General features: G+C 41.5%; 1 protein-coding gene across 6 annotated transcripts in view; it reads left to right on the forward strand.

Moving 5' to 3' along the window:
• Window positions 1–21,214, forward strand: part of LHPP (phospholysine phosphohistidine inorganic pyrophosphate phosphatase) — a 171,368-nt gene extending 150,154 nt beyond the window's left edge. For 5 of the 6 annotated variants that reach the window (XM_063307315.1, XM_063307320.1, XM_063307318.1 and 2 more), the window contains one exon: window positions 20,901–21,214. In XM_063307315.1, coding sequence (XP_063163385.1) covers window positions 20,901–20,929 — 29 coding nt within the window. In that variant the 3' untranslated portion in view covers window positions 20,930–21,214. The remainder of the gene's footprint in view (window positions 1–20,900) is intronic. The other variant, XM_063307317.1, reaches the window with a different exon arrangement.
• The last annotated feature ends 2,091 nt before the right edge of the window (window positions 21,215–23,305 follow it).

Here is a 23,305-nt window from a genome sequence, read left to right on the forward strand (position 1 = left end):
GGAAAGGTTTTAAAAACAGAGTTGGCAGGTGAAACAAGAGAAAGAAAAGAGTACATTGGAATTATCACCAAAGGGGAGGAGCGTGTTTTGTTAAAAGCAAAGTAGCAAGTTTCAGATATCATCCCAAGGATTAGAGAAAGCCACTAGATGGTATTGCAGCTTTTTATAATTCTTTCCAGCCAAGCAGATGTCTGATATTGCTATCTGAAATACGCATTCTGAGCATTGGCCACAGCAGCTGGCAAGAACTTCTCTCAGCACAGATAAGCAGACCAAACAGCTTTTCCCGCAACAGATGTTACCAGGCCTTGAGCAATATATAATATTATTAAGTTGGTAGGCAACATTCAGCATGTGCTTTATGACATGATCTTAAAGGATTACTTGTTCCTTTTAATTATGTAATAACAAAAATTGTGTCATTATATATTATTATATAAAGCACACATCAAAAGCATATGAATCAAATGCATTCACAAAGTTTTGAAATACAACACACATTTCTGTATTGACCTTTTGGTCCCAAATCTCCCCTTTTTGCTTATCACTTCCCTTAATTCTACACTTTTCCTCCTGGTTCTATAGAGTGTTAGGTGCTGTCCTATTCCTGTGTCGTGTTTCTGTATTTTACGCTTTTCCTATTTACTCAACTTAATCTTATTTGACTCTATTTTATTTTACTGTTTTTATTTTAACATGCCTGGTGTTCTGTAACCTTTTTAGGGAAGTTGTTGAGAAGGCGGTTGCATGACAGCTTCAGAGGATCCTGGATGAAGCGAATTATCTCAACTCCTTTCAGTTGGGTTTCAGACCTAGGTACATGACTGAAACAGCATTGGTCACACTTCTGAATGGCCTCTGGTGTGAGCAGGATGGGGGTAGTGTATCCATCCTTGCTCTTCTTGAACTCTCAGTGGCCTATGATACCATCGACTATGGTACCCTGGTCCAGCTATGGGGGGTGGGGGTGAGTGGCACTGTATTGCACTGGTTCTCCTCCTTCTGGGGCCAGTTCCAGTTGGTGTTGATCTGGAGCAAGAGGTCCCAGTCTCAGCCCCTGCTTTGCAGGGTTCTGCAGAGTTCAGTATTCTCCCTGTTCCTATTTAACATCTACAGAAAACCATTGAGTGAGGTCATCTGTCTCTGTGGGGTAAGATACCATCAGTATGCTTTGGTGCTGGATGGTGTGGCACTACCCCAAACAGATCCTGTGCACAGTCTGAGGGTCCTGGACTTACAACTCCAGTACAACTGTACAACTTTGCATTATGCACCAGTTGCGCCCATTCCTGGGTCAGGAGGTTCTACTGTCAGTCACTCATGGTTACCTGGTTACCTCCTGAATGGATTACTACATGAGGTTGCCCTTGAAGACCATCTGGAAGCTGCAGCTCCACAAGCAGCATTGATTGCCAGTTTGCTTCTGGGTTCAGTTCGAAGTGCTGGTGATAACCTGTAAAGCCCTGGATGGCATGGGCCTGGGTTATTTGAGGGACTGCCTCTCCCTCCCTGGATACATCTACCCATCCCATCAGGTCCAGCAGAAGAGGCATTTGATGGGTCCCGTCTATTAAGGAGGGTCATCTGACAGGACCCAGGAAGGGAGCTTTTTCTGTTGCAGCGCTCCTGAGGTGAGATTGGCCCCAACCTAGTTGCTTTTCAAAGGGCTCTGAAGACAAGATTTTGTCATTGTGCCTGGGGATCCAGTTATGGTATGGAGCCTGTTAGATAGTTATATTGATTGATGCATGACTTGTACTTTCCCCTGACTATGTTTTCTGGTTTTAATTTGTTTTTTAATGGGATTATTGTTTTATTCTTATTCATATTTTGTTTATTGTTTGTTGTGGTTGTTTTAATTATGGGAGCCAACCAGAGTCACAAATGTGAGATGGGCGGCTATACAAATTGAATAAATAAATAAATAAAATGCATACAAAAGAGATAAATTTGCACAAAATGTGTACATCAGAGACAATACAGAAACATGTATTAGGGACATCACAAAAACTGCACAAATGTACCATTTCAGGAGTACTGTGCATAAAATGCAAACTTCTTGTGGCAGAATTTGGAAACTTGGAATTGAACTTATGGTCAGGAAAATGAGAAACTGAGTGAAACCAGAATTGACAAATGGATCTATAGCTAGTTGTAATAGGAAATAGCATGAAGGAAGGTTATCTTCCTTTTACTGTCATGCATATATTTTTCCCATAACTGTTTTTTTTTTTTTTTTTAAAGGGGGGAGATATGATGAAACCAATAACTTCTGGGGGGGGGGACGTTCCAATTAGGATAACGCTCTCCCAAGTCTAAAAGGATGGTGTTAGAACACATGCTTTGCATACATTTGATCCAGATTTAATCCCTGTCATCTTTAATTAGGAGTGAGAAAGACCTCTATTCAAAGACCTAGAGAGTTGCTATGCTGAAATGATTAACAGATGCTTCTGTGGAGATGACTGAGTAGTACAAATTGCTCTGGGACAGGGAAGGCCAGTGATAAAAATTCCCTTTTAAACTGTATAGAGGAGACTATTGATTCATATTCACAAAGAAAATGAACATTGTTTGAGAATCCATCCATATAACTAACTGTTGCATGGAATGGGAAGCTGGGATGTCTATTGTACCACTCCTTTTCACATCCCCATCACATGTTGGGGAGAATATTTATAGAGGGAAAACTGCTCTATAAGTATGCATCCCACCAAGACACACACAGTTCTGTAAATCACTTGTGTGTGGTTGTGAGGCTTTGATCTTCATGGGGATGTGGTGATTAGTTTGATTGAGGATATGATTATATGAAATTTGCAAATTACCACATTCCAAAAAACTGTAGCTCACCAGGTTAATTGTGATCACAATGTAAGTCTGAACATTAATGAAAGTAATTACAATGCTGACAGCCATCCCCCTCCCAGAATGAGAGAATGGGAATTTGTTTGATACAGCAAGAGCTGTGTGAATCTTCCTTGGGCATTACTATAATAATGATTTTCCCTCCAATGTACTCTTATATTTTGTCACATTCAATGTTCTTTTGTCTTATGGTGAATGCTAGTGGCATGTATTGTTTTATGGATATCAGATTTACTCTTCAAAATAATTTTTAAAAACCTTTGTTTCATCTGTGATACACATTGAATAGTTATGATTTTAGGAGATATATCCTCTCTTCAGTGCTAATATATATTTAACTGTCCTTGGCGATTTATTTAATTGAAATTCTTTGAAGCTGAACAGTTGAAAGCATCAGCTAAACAGATCTTATTACTGTTAAAATAACTGTTTAATTGTAATTATATATTGTATTGCTCTTACTGTATATCGCTGTATTTTGTTGTTATTGTTGCATTAGTTGTGGCTGTTGCTTCTATACACCACAAAGAGTCTCTGAAGCAGTTTATAAATGCATAATAAATACAATTTTTAAAAAAAATATAATTTAATATGGTGATGGATTGAGATTATCACCATATGATTATTTATATAAAAGTAAATCATATAGCGAAAGGGACGCGGTGGCGCTGCGGGTTAAACTGCTGAGCTGCCGATCGGAAGGTCGGCGGTTCGAAACCGCACGGCGGGGCGAGCTCCCGTTGCTAGTCCCAGCTCCTGCTCACCTAGCAGTTCGAAAACATGCAAATGTGAGTAGATCAATAGGTACCGCTTCGGCGGGAAGGTAACGGCGTTCCGTGTCGTCATGCTGGCCACATGACCCAGAAGTGTCTACAGACAACGCCGGCTCTAAGGCTTAGAAAAGGAGATGAGCACCGCCCCCTAGAGTCGGACACGACTGGACTTTACGTCAAGGGAAACCTTTACCTTTACCTTAAATCATATAGCACTGAGCTCAGTGAAACTTATGTGTATGGGGTAGTATATTACCTCAAAGAGCTGGCAAAACTGAACATTAGCTGTTTAGACTCATTTGATTGAAGCAGCATGTAAGCCCTGGTATTATTTATATATATATACTGTGCGTGTGTGTGTGTGTGTATATATATATCTTCCAAAATCAATCCACTGAAAATGTTGGGTATAAAATTAAGAGAAAAAGAATGGTTATTTTATCTTTAGCTAAAACCTGTTTGATAAGGTATTCTTGCAAAAACATGTCAGTGTTAATATAGTATGTATGTGTAACGACTGCCTAACCTAACAGAGCCAGACTCACAAGTGAACTTTATGAAATCTGGTTTATTGAAGGGTTAGTATGCAAGTACAGAGAAAGCTGAGAATGAGCAAAAGCACACCAAATACAAATTAAGAACCCTCACCTCAAAACATAATACCTCCCCCCACCCAGCCGTTTCAACCACCCCCCCCTCCCAGGTGCCGGTAACCATCTTCACCCATCCTGGGAAAGCAACCTTGAACATTTGAGAAAACCCAAACACATTCCATTCCCTCAGCCCAGAGATAACAGTCCGGGCAATGGAAACCTCCTTTCCCTGTAAATCAAACACACAATCAGTAAATGACATGTGAAGTGTTACGATGTACCAGGCACATTGAAACAGTGAACATGACATATCGCCCCCCCAAAAAGCATCCAGGCGCAGGTTTTAAAGTATAAGCAGTATGAAAGCGTGTAACTAAAAGGGGAGAGCGCACATCGCGAGCAGCCACCCACTCAGGGTGGGAAAAATGCTTCCATCAGATGAGGTACTGCAACGTGCCACGAAGTCGGCAAGAATCCAGGATCTCTTTCACCTCAAAGTGCTGCTGCCCGTCAATCATGATTGGCGCGGGAGGTGTAGGCTGGGGATGCCAGCGATCGGAGTGGGTAACGGGTTTGAGCAAGCTGCAATGAAAAACAGGATGTAAATGTCTAAGATTGTGTGGCAGGTCTAACTTAAACGTGACAGGGTTCACAACACCTACAATGGGAAAGGGACCAACAAATTTAGGGGCTAACTTCTTGGAAGGCTGAGGAGATTTGATGTATTTCGTGGACAGGTAAACCTTATCCCCCACCTTAAAAGCAGGTTGAGGTGCACGTTTTTTATCAGCATGCAGCTTATGAGTCGAGTGAGCACCAGCCAATGCCTGTTGAATCACTGGCCAGGAATCTGCCAAGTGCGCAGCCCAATCCGAAGGAGATGAAGGTGGAACAGTGGGTTTAGGGAGATCAGGAATGGGTACAAAGTCCCGGCCGAACACAGTACTAAAAGGTGTGCGTCCTGTGCTCTGATGAACGGAGTTGTTGTATGCCACTTCAGCAAAAGGCAGGAGATCCACCCAATTGTCTTGTTGGTAGTTCACAAATGAGCGGAGAAACTGCTCAAGGGTGGCATTAACAGCCTCCGTGGATCCGTCAGTCTCAGGATGCCATGCAGTGGATAAGGCTTGTTTAGTGCCCACCAACTTTAAAAATGCCCTCCAAAACTGGGAAGTAAACTGTGTCCCGCGATCCGTGACCAAACGGGAGGGGCTCCCGTGGATTCTGTATATGTGGATTAGGAAAAGGCGGGCTAATTGTTGTGCAGATGGAATGGAGGCACATGGAATGAAGTGGGCTTGCTTAGAAAAATAGTCCTTTACCACCCAAATCACAGTCTTTTTCTGACTAGGAGGCAAATCAACGATAAAATCCATGGAGACCTCTTCCCAAGGGCGGCAGGGACTGGCGACAGACTGCAGCAAGCCCTGAGGCTTACCCCCCTTTCGTTTTGACATGGCACAAACTGGACAAGAAGCAACATAGTCTTTGACATCATGTCTTAAGGAAGGCCACCAAAATTGCCTGCGGACAAGGTGTAGGGTCTTTACAAAGCCGAAATGACCTGCCAGCTTATCATCATGAAACCCCCTTAAAATTTCCTTTCGCAAACTGTCAGGCACATAGAGGCGATTTTGCTTCCAAGCGAAGCCTTTGTCAAAAGTAACATTGTCTCTATTCGCTTGCAGCCAGGTGTCAGATTTCAGCTCAGAGAGAAACTTTTGTTGCAATTGCGAAGGAACAGCCGGTGTTCTAGCAGCCGGTGAAACTGACGCTGAGGGCAGCTGCCCACGGGTCCGGCTACGTGTGACAGCTTGCATCCCCAATTGGGGCTCTGTCCAAAGTGTCCCCACAACGTCAGGTGCTTGGGCTGAATCTTGAGGCAAGCGGGAAAGCGCATCGGCCAGGAAGTTTTTCTTTCCTGGGATGAACTTTAACTGAAAATCAAAACGGCTAAAAAACTGAGCCCAACGAACCTGCTTAGGGCTGAGTTTGCGAGGCGTGCTAAGTGCTTCCAAATTCTTATGGTCAGTCCACACTTCAAACGGACATTTAGCCCCCTCTAAAAGGTGGCGCCAAGTGTCTAAAGCCGATTTCACTGCAAAAGCCTCTTTCTCCCAAACATGCCAGCGCCTTTTTGTCTCAGAAAATTTCCGGGACAAGTAGGCACAAGGCTTGAAGCAACCGGCAGCATCAGCTTGCATCAAGAGAGCCCCAATGGAAAAATCAGTTGCATCTACCTGAACCACAAAAGGCTTATTGGGATCAGGATGTTGCAGAATAGGTTCAGCAGTGAACAATCTCTTAAGTTTGTCAAACGCTAACTGGCACTGAGGCGTCCAATTGAGCAAAGCCCCCGGGTTTTTCACCCTCCGTGTGTCGCCCAGCCCCTTGGTTTTCAATAAATCAGTAAGAGGCAATGCAATCTCAGCGAACCCCTGGATGAACGGGCCATAACAGTTACAGAATCCAAGGAAACTTTGGAGCTGCCTGCGCGTGCGCGGGCACTCCCACTCCAAAATAGCTTGAATTTTGGCAGGGTCCATCTCAACCCCTTTATCAGAAATTCTGTACCCCAAATAGTCAAGTTGTGTCTTATGAAATTCACATTTAGAGAGTTTAGCATACAGCTCCGCCTTTCTTAGTTTGCCAAGCACCTGTTTCACCAAACACTCATGTTCTTCCATTGTTTCAGTGTAAATCAACACATCGTCCAGATACACCAAGACCCCCTTGAACAAATGTTCATGTAAAACCTCATTAATTAACTGCATAAACACCCCAGGTGCCCCTGCCAACCCAAACGGCAAAACCTTGTACTGGAAAGAACCCAGAGGGCAATTGAAAGCAGTTTTCCATTCATCCCCTTCCCGTATATGGATACGGAAATAGGCCTCCCTCAAATCCAGCTTAGAGAAGTTTTTCCCTTTAGACAGATGTGCTAGCATGTCTTTTATGATTGGCAGAGGATATTTGTTTAGGACCGATACCGCATTCAGCCCGCGGTAATCTGTACATAGTCTCAAAGTCCCATCCTTCTTTGCTCAGAACAAGACAGGGGCGCCAACCGGCGAATTAGCTGGCTCAATAAAACCCCTAGCTAGGTTTTTGTCCACAAATTCACGCAACGCTGCCAGCTCCTTTTGCGTCATGGCATAGATCTTCGGTTTGGGCAGTTGCGCATTAGGGACCAACTCTATTGCACAGTCAGTTCTCCGGTGAGGAGGGAGTTGGTCCGCCTCCTTCTCCCCAAACACATCTGCAAAACTCTGGTATTGCTCTGGCAGGCCCTCCAGGGGGGCGGCAGCGAAATGTGGGGTCGCCGCCGCCGCCCTCCCCACCGCAGCCTGTGGAGCGTCGTCCTCTATGGGGATTTGATAGAACCCATCCCCAAATGTCAAAGTCCTGTGCACCCAGTTTATGTATGGATTTTGTTGGACCAACCAAGGCATCCCCAGAATGACCAAAGGACCTCCCACAGGCGCCACGACAAACGGCAGCCCTTCCCGGTGGCTGCCCATCTGCAATGCCACCATACCCGTAAAATGGGTGACTGGCTTCCCCCCCGCAGTAGAACCATCCAGCTGGGTAAAAATCATAGGATGTTTTAGGGGGAACGTGGGTAACTCCAGCGCATCCACCACGTTCGGGTGCATCAAGCAGCGGGAACACCCCGAATCGATCAACGCCCATGCTTCGACAGTTCTTGTTCGGGAGCTCAACCTAACTTTCACTGACAATGTAGGAAAGTTTCCACTCACCGAGAGGTAGTTGCGCCCTCCCTCTACCACCTGCCCAGCGGCACCCTTTAGAGCAGGTGGCTGGCATTTCCCGCCGGCTGGAGTAATTCGGGCTCCCCCTCCTCTCCGAAATATGGGACTCCTTCTTCTTTGCCCTCAGCTACAGCCGCCTTCATCTTTCTGGGGAAGGAGGGTGACTTTCCCGACGATTTCCCCTGACACTCCTCAGGTTTCCCTTTTGGGCATGCCGCCGCTTGGTGACCTTCCCACATCGGAGGCACTGTCCCTTCACGTAGTGGCTCTCCCTCTCCTCCTGCCACGCCGTTCGCCCTGCTCGGGCTGCGGTGCCCATGGGCTTGGCAGCTCTCATCATGGCCATTTGCTTGGGACCTCTCTTGTTTTGAGCAAACTTCGCATGGGCTTGCTCCACGTTCCCTGCCAGCTGTATCCAGTCATATAGGGTGGTGGGATCTGCTCTCCCCAATGACCACCTCAACAACTCGGGTCGCAGACCATCCTTGAACATTTCTATCAGAGTCGTCTGCGACCAATCGTCCACCTTTGCAGCTAAAGCTTGGAACTCTAAGGCGTAGTCCGCAACAGACCTTGATCCCTGGATCAACTCCCTCAGGGCCACCTTGGCTTTCTCCTTTGCCAACGGGTCAGCAAAATGCAATTTGAGCGCCCACAAGAACTCGAACTCGTCCAATTCTAGGGCCTCCATTTCAGTTAATTGTACGAACCAATCAGCTGCCCTGCCTTCCAGTTTGGTGGCCACAGCATTTATCTTAGCCCTCTCAGAAGGGAACAGCGTCCCAAACTCCTCCATATAGCTCTTAGCATTTGTCAGGAAAAATGACAACTTCGTGGGGTCCCCATCAAACTTGACCATAAACTCCCTATATCTGGCACCCAGCGGGCTCTTCTTCCTCTCCTTCTGCCCAGCCTTTCTCTTGGACCCCATCGATCTTCCGTCTGGGGGGGGGGGAATTTGAAATCCTGACTTTAGGATGTCTCTTCTCCCCTCTTTCCGTTCTTCTTCCTCAGTCCTCTGAATGCCAAGGGGGCGATGGGGACGACCGTCTGGGACTGCCAGATGGTGAACCCGCCCGATGCCTTCTCCAATCTCTCATCCTCACACCCGGGGAAGGGGGAGGAGAGGGGGACGACTGTCGGGAATGGTGCTCCCTTCTCTCTCTGACTGGGTCCCACAAAGCCAATGATATTTTCAGCATCATTTCTTCTAGGGATTGTAACCTGGCTTCCCACCCTTGTGCTCTCACAGGGGTTCCAGAGTCCTCCGACCCTCTCTCACCGGCCCTGGCTACATTTGGGGACAGCAGGTACCTCAGCTTCCAAGACGTCTTTGACGTCCCTGGTAGGGTTCCCTGCTCCTCATCTCACATCACCTGTTCAGTCGGCGCTTCTTCTGCTTTCTTAACCACTTTGGATTTCACAGCCTTCTCATTCGCAGGACTGGGACTCGAAACCCCCGATAAGTCCTCCGACTCCGGAGTGGGTGCTTTTCCACTTCTCTTGGCCGTGGAATCCGGCTCCCCAGCATCCGAATACTCGCTGTCCCCCGAGTAAGGAGTAGGCTCAGTCATCGCTAACTTTAGTTCTTCACAGATTGCTCTGGATAGATGTTAGCGGTAAAGGTTTAAGATTCTCAGCTTTATGTAACGACTGCCTAACCTAACAGAGCCAGACTCACAAGTGAACTTTATGAAATCTGGTTTATTGAAGGGTTAGTATGCAAGTACAGAGAAAGCTGAGAATGAGCAAAAGCACGCCAAATACAAATTAAGAACCCTCGCCTCAAAACGTAACACCTCCCCCCACCCAGCCGTTTCAATCACCCCCCTCCCAGGTGCCAGTAACCGTCTTCACCCATCCTGGGAAAGCAACCTTGAACATTTGAGAAAACCCAAACACATTCCATTCCCTCAGCCCAGAGATAACAGTCCGGGCAATGGAAACCTCCTTTCCCTGTAAATCAAACACGCAATCAGTAAATGACATGTGAAGTGTTACGATGTACCAGGCACATTGAAACAGTGAACATGACAGTATGTTTATTATTGTTCCTTCTTCACAAATACGAGATGTGGAAGTTTGTCTCAGCATAGCTGCCTGAGACAATATATATGCAAGAGAAGAACAAAGAACATTATCATGTTCTGTTGATACTCACCTTCACATGGCCGCTATGGATACCCGTGTTTATATATTTTATATCTGTTTGGATTGAGGATGTTCCATAATTAGGCTGCCACTGCCTAGAATCCTTCTCTCTTGCATTTCCAGAAAATGTTGATGGGATATAAGGAGAATACCCACAGCAGGAGTAGTGTGTTCTCAACTGTCATGCTCCTATTAAGGGCTTTGAGCCTCATCCCTGATACCTGAGAAGAGACTGGAAGCATTTGGCAACTAGTGCAGACAATTACAATCAGTAAACAAAGGTTTCTAGATTACATGCTTGACAGTAGCCTAGCTAATTCATTGTGTACTTGCTGCCGTCTTACTTCATCTTGAGAGCCAGGGGCATGTAGAGAGTAGAGATGCATCAAGAACAGATATTGCAATGTTTGACAGATGTTGAGACAATTATGGTGTCTAATGTACATAAGAAGTAGATTAGAGTTGGAAGAACTGCTTAATGTGAAACTGGTTTATTGTGGGACTGGAATCTTATTTTCATCAGTAATTCTTGCCTGCCAGAAAGCAGACTGCATTCACTATTGGACTAGAAGCAGCTGAGAAAATCTGTTGTAAAATATTCCAGGTTTTCAATCAGTCACACAGCCAGTGATCACTTTCACAGTGTGAATTCTTTCAACCCTTTTTCCCCCTTCTTTTTTAACCTCAGTCTTTCCACAGTATTTTTTGCTTTGCTTTTTCTTTTCTCTTTCTTAACTGTACATATCTGTTTTTAGAAGTGTTTTTTGGAATACATGTAAATGAATGTATGCCTGCAAGGATTTATTCTCACTAATAAAACTCCAGCATTCTAATGCCAGGTTTTATTTTACTCTATAACTTTATTTAATAAAATCACTGAATTTTGCTCTGGTGCAGACAGAGAAAAGGCATCAAAATAATAGACACCTGAATATTATCACAAAACAGACGGGCTTTCGGCTATTTTTATTCATTTCTATTCATTATGCATTCTTATCCTACAGACTTTAATGGGACTTACCCCCTAAGTATGGATGCATGGAATTGTAATTTTAGTAACAATGCTAACATGTGACAGGAAAAGAAGAACTTGATAAGTTGGCTTTTGCACTGTGAAGTTGTGCGTATTCATTCTGTAGCACATGGGATTGCTTGGGAATAACTGAGGGTTGTAGTTGCTGCAGGAAACTGGCTTTGCTCCAGAGCAACAGAATAGCTTTTTAAAAATCACGCTACACTTCCATTTTATACACACAAAACTTAAGCAGGAATTCTTGCCCAGTGGTCTTCATCTTAGCTTTGTTAGCTTTCTTCCCTGTTCCATCAGGAATATGATGGAGCTAGATAGTTAATTATTTAGCCATGTTGTTAATAGTCATCTGACAGTTGTAAGCCACAACAAAGGACATGGGACAAGGGTACAAGTCAGTTCTCTGTAATTCTCTCTACAACGCTTCCTGCCAAATCTTCCCAGCATCCTCAGTTTGTACATACAATACTTTACAGTACCAACCTATGATCTTCAAGCATCAGGGACACTGAAGGAAAAACAAAGCAGAAGCTCCCTATATCGAAATGCAAACTTGTGGGTCTCTAATGTAAAGGTCAACATCCTTGGCCAATTCTTTTACTTTATAAGAATGCAGACTTGCTGGAAAAATAGTGGCAGGAAACACAATCGCTAGACTGGTGTTTCCTGACATTATTCAATTTACTTATTTATTTATGGAAATAATTATTTTACTTTCCTGATTATTTGCACTGAAGAAGCAGTGTAAATATGATTAAATATGATTTATGGTCAGTTACCTGGTCTATCCATGATAAATAACATCTACGTGAGCCGTAATGTCTGTTATGGGCAGCAAGGTAATGCAGTAACCATCTGACTAATTGCATCAAGGCTGAAGAAATGCTGGTTAAGACATATATGAAGATACCTAGGATCAGGGCCTCCTTACAATTGTCAGATGACTATTAACAACATTCCTATTTATATAGCTTTCAGCAATGGAGTATCTATATATTTATCATCCTTTAATGTAAATAGCTGTTATGCTTCATCAACACGTTAATATTTGATCACTCACTTCATTCATTATTCATATTATTGTTAGCCCAATGTTTCTCAACCTCGGCAACTTTACGATATGTGGACTTCAGCTCCCAGAATTCCTCAGCCAACCATGCTGGCTGGGGAGTTCTGGGAGCTGAAGTCCACATACTGTATCTTAAAGTTGCTAAGGTTGAGAAGCACTGTATTAGCCTGAATCAATCTATTACAGGTTGAAAGCCTCTTCATCCAAGGCTATGACTCGGCCTAAGGCTGAGAGGGAGTGGCTGGCCTAAAATCACCCAGATGGCTTTCATGCCTAAAGGAAGATTGAAACCTGGCTCTTCCCTCATCCAGTTTCGTCCTTTAACCACTACATCACATTAGCTCCCATTCAATCATTATACTAAGCCAGAAATGCACAACCTGTGACCCTAAATTGTGTATTGCACTTTCTCCACATCTTAGGTGTGGAGCTCAGAACGTATCTAAAGTTATCAACAAATTGTGTTTTTTAATCAGAGGAGAGACTTTATTAGATCCATAGGGAGTAATTTCATTAGCTGCATTTAATTGCCTTGTTAAATACTGTAAATTGTATCTCTGCTGTCTTTAAAAATTAAACGAGAACACATAGTTTTTATCAAATAAAAGAAATAAATGTTACTTTGGTTTCATTTAAATTAAGCTGACATTTAGATTAAAACAAAATCTTTAGATTTAAAAGAACTTGGTTCTTGGCCCTGAAGAAGTAAGGCAACCCTAGCCATGGAAAATGGTGGGTGGATGTGGCTGATGTCTCTGAAAGTCAGAGAACAAAACTATTAACATTAAAGAGAAGCCATGGCTTTGTACGATGGTGTCTTCTGTGCAGGCAACTCCTGAGTCTTGTATTTGTGTATGAGGCTAGATTCAGCTAATCAAGGACTGATCGATCACGTTATTCAGACTTGTTCAGAAATGGAATCAATTAGTATGAGTAGGCATGATTGCCATAAGATATGGCTTAGCATGAGATGTGAACAAAGCCATTGTCTGGGTTCCCACATCATAGTAAGCCATAGTTCACAAAACTCTTAGACCAAAGCTGTAGGGAGCTCAGCACAGTATGTGAACTCAGCCACTGTATTGTTGCAATATATTCCTTTTCATCCTCCAGTAATATAGTGAGTGTGTCTGTGTGTGTATATATTCATTCATTAAGGGATTTTTTTGTCCAATACACAGAAGAATTGGGGAAAATCAGCACAGCTTAAATTATTTTTTGATTTATTTTACATTAGGACTATTGGGGGAGGGTCATGTGTATGTTTAAATCTTGGCTCCAACATGGAATATATGATGGAACATACTTCAGAGAGATATATGGCATGCACTTATACTTTTATTGACTCTTATTTAAGAGTATTATTTACGAGTATTCATATATTGTCTTTTAGGAGACAGATCCTATTTAAGCAACATAATCAATAATAAATAAAATTATATATTATTTTCAAAACAGTTAAATACTTTTGAAATTTTCCCCAAAAAGCAGTTTCTGCTAATGCCAAGTGAGAGTTGAGGAAGACTAATTTGCAGTAGATTTCTGGGATGGTCTTTATCTGTTGTCTTCCTTTCTTCCCTATCATATCCTGAATGCAGAGAAACTCTACAGATGCCTCAAGTCTCAATATTTTCACTAGTAACTTTTTTCAGTACCCTGCCAGTTAGCTTCAAGGTGCTAGTTGTTACCTTTAAAGCCTTTCAGGACAGAGGACCTGGCTGATCTCAACAGGTGTAATATAAGTATGCTCTATCTAGATTTAAACCTCTAAATTTAGGATTTAGGGCGGCTTCCTCCAATCCACATGTGTTAGATTTTAGTTTCCATAAAAATCAAGCCAGTATAGCCATTGACCATGCTGGCCAGGGTATTCAGGAGTTGGAGCCAACACATCTGGGAAGCATCAGTTTGGGAAAGGAAAGGTTGGTCTTTATTAGCCATAAATAAATAAATAGGGAGTGTAGAAAAATATTTCAGAAAATGAACTAAATTGCTCGTGATCCAGCATTTTAAGTACACAAATCTTGCAAATGTGTCTCAAAAACAAGACACATTTCTGCTATTTAAATTAATACTGAGTTGATAAATGTAATTAACCTGGGGATGTTAAAAACAACAATGGTCTTCTGCTAACCACATTATGGGCATCTGCAGATTGACAAAAGAGGAAACATGCATTGTGATATTTCATGCAAGTATGTAATGGGCATAATTTGCACTGTGACATCATGGCACACTTTTTATCATTTTGACAAAATCTTGGCTTGCTGCAGATATGGCTGGACCACATAAAAGTCACAATATTCCAAAATCAGCTAACAGTGAATGGAAGGAATGGTCCTTATCCTCATTAGCCAAATGCATACCAGCATGTAACTTCTAGTTCTGTAATGGTAAAATGCTTCATGCATTTCCAACCTAACCATTCCCACAGTGTGCTAACTAATATTTCATTCAATTGGGTAGAAAACATTCATTGCCAGAAAAATCCTATGTCCTCTTTACACTCTCTCTAAAGCCCATATTCATATAATACACTTTGATTTAAGAGCCAAGGCATTTAACAGCTTATTAATCTTGAGATATTATTTCTTCAATGCTCATGTTAAAATTGCTGTTTAGCTAAGTGGCCCTACCAAAAAAAGTATGCACCAATCATATGCTGAAAATAAATTGCTTTTGTAAAAAATACAATTTGAAAATTTTATTGGGAAAGTATGAAAGATTTCCAAAATCAGAGTCAAGATTTGAAATTTACCTCTTGCTGTGAAATAAAATGTTTCCATGTGTCAGCGATAACTCTTATTTATTTAAAAAAATGAAATTACATTAACATAAGAAACTTGCTCATGAGATTCTGGCATCTCACTAAATACTCATGTGTGAAAAGGAAAGAAAATACATTCCTTTGAACATTGGACTTTATCTCTGAGCTCTACAAAGGAAACTGCAAAATAAACAACAGATTACCAGATGGGCTGGTGTATCAACAATAACAAAAATTTCTCAGCTCAAGGTTAAAAGATATTAGAATATGATTATCTGCTACAATGCCCTAACTCTGAAGTTACTGCTTTAAGACAGAAAGATAGCACTGTTTATAATTACAATGCACAAACTCAGAAAATGATGGGTATGTAATGCATATTCCCAAAGCTTTAATTTTCTGTATTTAAGGCATTTTACAGCATTCCTCATCTGAAAATCATAGAATCATAGAACCATAGGGTTGGAAGGGACCTTGAAGGTCTTCTAGTCCAACCCCCTGCCCAGGCAGGAATCCTCATATCATTTCAGACAAATGGTTATCCAATCTTTTCTTGAAAATATAAAATATTTTCAAATGTAACTTACAAATATAACTTACAAATATCATAAATGAAATAATCCCTGCTTGCAGAATTACAAATTTAAAAACATAGAATGAAACAGGACTAGAAGGGAAGAGGCAAGTCCCAAATCAGAGCCAAGTGTTTTTCAGTTTCAGAATCAGCAGATCATAGAGATAGATCTGTGGAGTCCTTGGTGCTATCTGAGCCTTGTTTTCTTGCAGACGTTTCATTGCCAGACTAGGCAACATCTTCAGTGCAAAGAAGGAGTGGGCCTTGCTCTCAGTTTATATACTTCTGATGTTGCCATACATCAGAAACATCTCAGAAACCACCAACGGACTGTTACAATCACATGGCATCACCATAGCACATAAACCAACTAAAACTCTTCAAAACATATTAAGCAAGCCAAAAGACCCAGTAGCCCAAGAAGAAAAAACAGGAGTTATTTACAACATACAATGCAAAGACTGTAACAGCCACTATGTAGCACAGACAGGCAGAAGACTAGCAGAGCGCATCCACGAACACTAACTGGCAGTCAGAAGACACGATGAGAACTCCTTAATCTCACAACACATGGACAGACTTAACCATAGTTTCAACTGGGAAACTGTGAGCATCCTAAACCAAGCCAAATCCAAAAACACTAGAGAATTCCTGGAAGCCTGGCACTCAGACAAAGCAGCCATCAACAGACACATAGAGGTAAACAACATTTACATACCATTCAAAAGAGACAATAGAAAAGCCAAAAGACCAGTACACTCCCTTGCCAGCAATCAACACCCAGATATGCAAAAATCAACACTAGGATTAACACCAGATGAACCATCGAACAGCACAATACACCCTAATCAAGGAACTATTAACTCAGGCAATCAACCAAGCAGCAAGCAACAGCCCAATCAAAGAACTCCCAAGGAGAGAACAACCTCCCCACCAACACAAGCAGGGCAAGCCACGTATATAAACTGAGAGCAAGGCCCACTCCCTCTTTGCGCTGAAGATGTTGCCTAGCCTGGCAATGAAACGTCTGCAAGAAAACAACAAGGCTCAGAGAGCACCAAGGACTCCACAGTTCAGCCCTGAGCTACAAATATTTGCTTCGAGAGATAGATATGCCCATGAAAAAGCTGTTACACTCTCTTAGTCAAATGGCCTTGGTGACAATAAGTGGCTGGAAAGAGGAAGTGTCCAGATTTTACATCTATATATTTCTGTTTCGTGCAGGGGAATTTCTACATATGTACTGCATGGATCAAAAATTTGATCCTTAGTGTTTTGTGCAGATAGTGGTAGTCCTGAAAATGCAGAATATTGGAATGGATATTATATTTTATATGCAAGAGGCAGCCTCTGTGATTTTATCTGTCATATGTTTCTGATATGGATATTTGTCTGTGACTCTGTACTGTACATAATTAGTTAAGCATACTGTTTTAATATATCATTAAATTATTTTTGGTTCCCTGAAAAATAGGGATGATCAGAATTAAAAATATTTTAAGTTTAAAATGGTTGTTTTAAGGGTTTCAAGCTTGAAATAAAGCATCCTTTATTTTGGAGTTTTGGATAAATGTGAGACACAAAATTTTGCTCCATGCGGATTGTTCTTCTATAAAGAATAATGGAAATTCAAAACAAATTTATTTTGTGGGTGTAATTTTTTTTCCTAATGTCACAAAATACTGAATGTTACCTATCAGCAAACATATACAAAAATCGCTAAAGGAGGTGATTTTATATATATGGATATTATATTCATTGTGGTGTTGTGGCCACAATGAAAATATATATATTTTCCCATAGCAAGCAACAGTTAAATATGGCTTTTGCACTCTACCCAGACAATACAACACTGATTTTATTTCTTTTTTAAATTTGTTATACTTCACAATATGGGACGCGGTGGCGCTGCGGGTTAAACCGCTGAGCTGTCGATCGGAAGGTTGGCAGTTCGAAACCGCGCGGCGGGGTGAGCTCCCGTTGCTCGTCCCAGCTCCTGCTCACCTAGCAGTTCGAAAGCATGCAAATGTGAGTAGATCAATAGGTACCGCTTTGGCGGGAAGGTAACGGCGTTCCGAGTCGTCATGCTGGCCACATGACCCGGAAGTGTCTACGGACAACGCCGGCTCTAAGGCTTAGAAACGGAGATGAGCACCGCCCCCTAGAGTCGGACACGACTGGACTTTACGTCAAGGGAAACCTTTACCTTTACCTTTTTATACTTCACAATATACTTCACATTTTCAGTGTCATGAAAAATCTCTCCCCAGTCTTAGATTACAGTAGACGAGCAAAGATTATAGGAGTGGTAAGATTTCAGTGGCCTTTTCAGCTTTGCAGGTTGTCTTTGTACAGGCCTGCCTTGTACAATGCTTCATGTATTCCTTTCTATGTTGCTCATCGTCGAAAGTAGATACTAGCAGGAACAATTTTCTAGCAGGTGATATTTCTTAAACTATCTATCTATGGCAGCCTTCTCCATCTTGGTGTTCCCCAGGTGTTTGGGGCTGTAAGTTCGTTAGTATATCTAACCGGCAGCTATAGCTTCAGAGTATTCCTTGGTTCTACACTGAGTCTTTAGGTGGCAATGGTCGAAAGGAGTTTATTTGATTGATGCCATTCTTAGGTGTTGCCTGGTTACAGCACATCTTAATAATTGCAGTGTACTCATATATTATTCTTGAAGAACATTCAGAAGCTTCAGTTTACACAAAGAACAGCAGTGGAGTTGCCAACCTGGACATGGTATAACTGCATCAATCCTATATTAAAAAACTAGCACCAGTTATAAGCTTTTTGACAGGCTTAATTTGAGAGGCTGGTTTTAAGCTTTAAAACTCTAAATGGCTTTTAAGTCAGTTATTAGCAGGATAACGCTTCTCACTTATTAAGGATAACTTAATCATTTCTCAAGATAACTTCTCAGTTATTAAAGCTAAAAGGGAGAGACTTCCAGAGTTTGGAAGCAACATAAATAGGCCTTTTTTGAAGACTCTTCCACTTGCAGGGCTCTATTTGTGTAGCGACCATTAGTCTCTGCAATCTTTGTCCTTACAAGGGGTATCAAAAATATAATTTTATCTTAATTACAACTTAATTGTTTTAATTCTAGTTTTTTTATTTGTTAATGGATATCACTGCTTGAAATTTTCATTATGTTATTGATTTCTTGTTGTTTTTTAATTCTTGTATATTGTGGTGGCTTTCACAAAAGTAGTATGGAAATTCTCTGAATAAATAGAAGAAGGAAGTGTAATCCCATATACTGACAGGGTGGCAAATTACGGAAATTTGATCAGTGGACTACAAATGAAGATTGACTCCAAACAGTATTAAAAAGGACTTTCATCCATTTGAGAAAGACAACTTCAGAGTATTATCAAAAGGGACAAACTCTCTGGGACCCTCATCCCTGAACCAAATATATGATTTATTCTGACAAGCATCTGCTGGATCCTGCAAGTTGCAGTCACTGGTAGCTGTCTTCACCAGCTGAGGAAGTAAATAGAACCTTGTGTTTTAAACTGGTGGAATGAAAATAGAGCAAGTGACTGAAGCTGCACTGATTGTGATTTCTATCTTTGAAGTCCTATAGAACTAAGTTGGTTTCTTAAGATGTTCGTCTAATTCCGATGGTCACCTTGAATCATTCCCCCAGCCCAAAAACATCAGACCCTCATTAAAGACCTTTGCTGCAGTCAAACCAGCCAAAATATACACAGTGTACCAAAAGTCAGACTCCATAATCCAATAAAGGAGACCTTCACATTAGAATTTGCGAACTTCAGAGGAAATGTTATTGTACTTGGGAATGATCAAAGGTCATAATTTAAAGGAGTAAGGAAGTGTTTAGAAGAAAATGGCAACATTTGAACATTTAATGTAATGTATATAATAAATTGTATATGGGCACCGACTTTTGGTACACCTTGGGCAAAAGGAGAAAAGATAGAAAGAGAAATGTTAATAAATAAAAAAACAAAGGACCAAAATAGAAAACTTTAGCTCTGGGTCCAAGATGTTACAAATAAATGGATGTGAAGTTGATCAGTTTTTTTTGCAGAACTTAAAAAAAGTAATTTAGTGTAATTCCTAAAGGAGCATTTGGCAGCTCCTCTACATGCTAATCATGATCCATTTATTAAAAACGGTAATTTCATTACCAGTGGTCAACAACATGTTCAAATCCTTAATAAATATTGCTTTGTTTAGGTATGTGAATTAAGCTTACATAAAATTACATAAATAACCTAGTGAATAGAATTAGTGTCTGCTTTATACAGGACAGAACAACCCATTTGTAGACATGGACCATACTTAATTTTTTTGAATAGGGGGAAGGAAGACTACAGGGACCAGTTTGATGATGCAGTGTGGGCAGGGGTGGGGTCCGTCCTTAATCTCCTAAGTATTAAGATGGGTGGGAGTTTGCTTTTATAAAGTGTGGATAAGCCTATTTTAGGGATTCCTTGAACAATGTTTGTGTTTTCCTGTCTCAGAATGGTAGGGAAAACCGCAATACAGATTTTTGGCAATCGCACTGCCAGCATGTGGTGGTGTGTTTGGAAGTGGTTCCAGGGATTGCAAAAAAGGAATTCAGGACTACAAGTTGCCTAATCCTGCTCAAAACCATGTCCATACAAGCAACCCCTACAATAATCAAGTGCTTGGACAAACACATCACAGTGCTGGGAGTGGGGTGGGGATGAAGTACAAAATTTGCTGTTGGCCATGTTCATTACATCCCTGTTTAAACATCGACTCATGGCTAAAAGAGACAGAAAAGCACTGTGTGAAGCAGCCTTAGGGATTAGACTTCACAGAGAATGAAATTGTGTACTCACTATTGTTTCCTGTGACGATTGCCTCACTCTAAATAAAACTCCCAGACTCAGAATCTTGATTCAGGTTCTGGGTTTATTTAGAAAAGAGTGCAAACAGGTAAAAAGCTGAGAATGAGGAAAGCGCGCCCAAACTCAAACGAAATAGCATCTTTGCAAACATCACTCCACCCCCTCCCTCACCAGCAGCCCTCCCCACATTCCCAGGTGCTCCTAACGAGCTCCGCTGATCAACGGGCTAAAAGACCTTGACATTTAAGGGATAGCCGAAACACATTCCTCTCTGGCATAGTCCAGCCCGTTTCCTGTACAAGGTTCCCAGCAGCACCCTCCCAGCCAGTGCACGTATCAGCACCATGGCAAGCGAGCCGTTACGATGTAATAACACCTGAACGGTGAACATGCCATTTCCATACCCCAATTCATCCTCTATCTATTCTATGCTTTTGCCCCCTCTGCAGACCTTGTGATGAGCAGCACCCAGAAGTGAAAGCTGACCGTTATGTGAACAACTTGGCAGAAGCTGTTGATGTGATTCTCAAGCATTTGCATAAGTAAAAGTGTTCCGGGCGGCCACTTAAGGCAAAGAGCTGGCTCTGTTAATGTAAGATCTTTGGCATAACTGCACATTTCTATTGATGTCCAAGTCTCCATCCAATGTTTATGTACTAATTGTGAATCAACTTGCAGCGCCACAAACATGCCTTCAACAGTCTAGTTTAATTTGCCATTGTACCCAGCTAAAGTGATATATTTACCATAACAACAACAAGAACAACGAAATAAAGCTCAATGCATGCTTATTACTCTGCCCCAGGAATAGTTTGAATCTTGTTTGTTTGTTTGTTTGGGGGTACTGAATAATACTACTAGACATGGGAACTGCTTCTTGTCCTGGCCAATTTTTGTTACTGTCTTATTCCTTTATTAAAAATGCCTACAGAAAGCAATCACTCTAGATCATGGTCCTAAGGAGTTTTGTGCAGAATTGCCTCAGAAGACACTAGTAAGACTTATGTCTTTGGACAAGGTTTCATTTTTATTATCTCCGCCCATTCAGTGGGAAGAAAGAAAGGATCATGCTAGGAATAAAGACAAATGTTTATACAACAGTAGGAATGTTTGCCAGCATCCACACCACACCTGGCTCAAATGTTTCATCTTCCTTCAGGATTGAGCTCTGGGGTCGAATGGTCCTTCCAAGTCTGCAGTAGTAGCTGGCTTTCCACCATTCTGATGGTGGCATCCTGTAGCATCAAAATAAAACTTTCCCCTCTCCCAGCCCCTAAAGCAATTTGGGTTTCTTTTAATCTGTTTTAACAAGATGATGGATGAATTATATAAACATAATATGGAGCATTTAGACCGTTTTAAAGTGTACCCAGCCTCTCTGAAGTATCCAAGGAGGAGCAGCAAAAGTTTCTAAGCCAGCATTTGAATCACTGGTATGTGCATCTGTTACTTTAGCTTCAAAGTTGGATTCAAAGATCCACTGTAGGTGCTATCTTTATATTTCATCTCTCTTTTGAAACTTAAAAAGTACTTATTTCTCAGACAAGTGAATTGGTTGTTTCAGAAGTAATTCAGGCTGTCCTTTATTTTCAAAAAATACTTGACCTGCAGTTGCTGTGACCTTCTGATGGAACCCAAATTAAATCAGAGCTCAGCAGTTGGGGGAAAGTTTTCCTTGATATTTTGTGTGCATGCCATTCTATGGATGTCAGGAGTTCTGTATACTTTCATCCTAGGAAACGTGCACATCTCTGTTCACTTTGATACCTTGGAGGTAATATCAGCTCCCACGGCTGGGCTGTTTTTGTCTAATCACATTGTTTTACTCATGATTTTCTCTTCTTAGAATAGGCTTGCATATAGAGAACACTGTTCTGTTGGTCAGCTGCCAAGCTGAAAGAGCTGGTGTTGAGTTTCTTGCATTTCAAGCCATTGCTGTTGCACAAAATCAGCTTGAAATACAGAAGGAAGAGTAAAATAATTTCAGGATCGTTGCACTGATTTGAAATAATTTTAGTTGTCTCCTCTCTCTCTCTCTCTCTCTCAGGACACTTCTTAGCATTAAGTAATTTAAGACTGAAAATAAGAATGACTTGAAGTAGCAATCCTCACACATTCGTACAGACATAACACATAATATCACATAGCACAGAAGTGTGCATAATGTATCACTAAAGTTGTAAATTTGTTTTTCAGGGAGAGCATTCAGATGTAGAGTAGGATTGGAACACCCATCATTCCCAACTAGCTTAATCCTGGAATTGCAATCACAATATATCTCTAGAAAAGAAAAGAAAAACCCTGTGTTCAGAAAGTTGCACTGATGTGACTGGTGTCATCCTTACTGGAACTCTTCAAATGTGGGTAGTCAGATAGTATTCTGTGGGGTTCAAACCTTCTACCAGGAATTGAACTCATGGACTGTCACACTTTAGTTGACTATATACAGTGGATTAGCTTTAGAAGCTCAAACCAATTTCTGTGTGAGAAGTACCATACTGTATCTTTTTAGCAAAAACATAACACAACGATTTTAGCAAACAAGTATTCTTCCAGTTGCATCTGTCACATGATTGAACTAAATGGTACTTGCTGATCCAGTCCTCATAACACCTGTGTAGTTGCAGCCTAAGAGCAGTATCATTTTTTTCCGTTTCAGACATACAGGGTTCTCTACGATGTTTTCCCTGACATGTGAGAAAGAGAATCCCTTGCCTCTCTAGATCAGGATCTGGCACCAAAGGCAGATCCAACTGCTTAAAGCCACCTCTCCTCCAGATCAGGTCCTTCACAATTTTAAAAAACAAAACTCTTACACCCTCTAATTACATGAGTTGTTCTGTCAGATTTAATC

Source organism: Candoia aspera, chromosome 6, assembly GCF_035149785.1.
Source record: "Candoia aspera isolate rCanAsp1 chromosome 6, rCanAsp1.hap2, whole genome shotgun sequence".
Lineage (NCBI taxonomy): Eukaryota > Metazoa > Chordata > Lepidosauria > Squamata > Boidae > Candoia > Candoia aspera.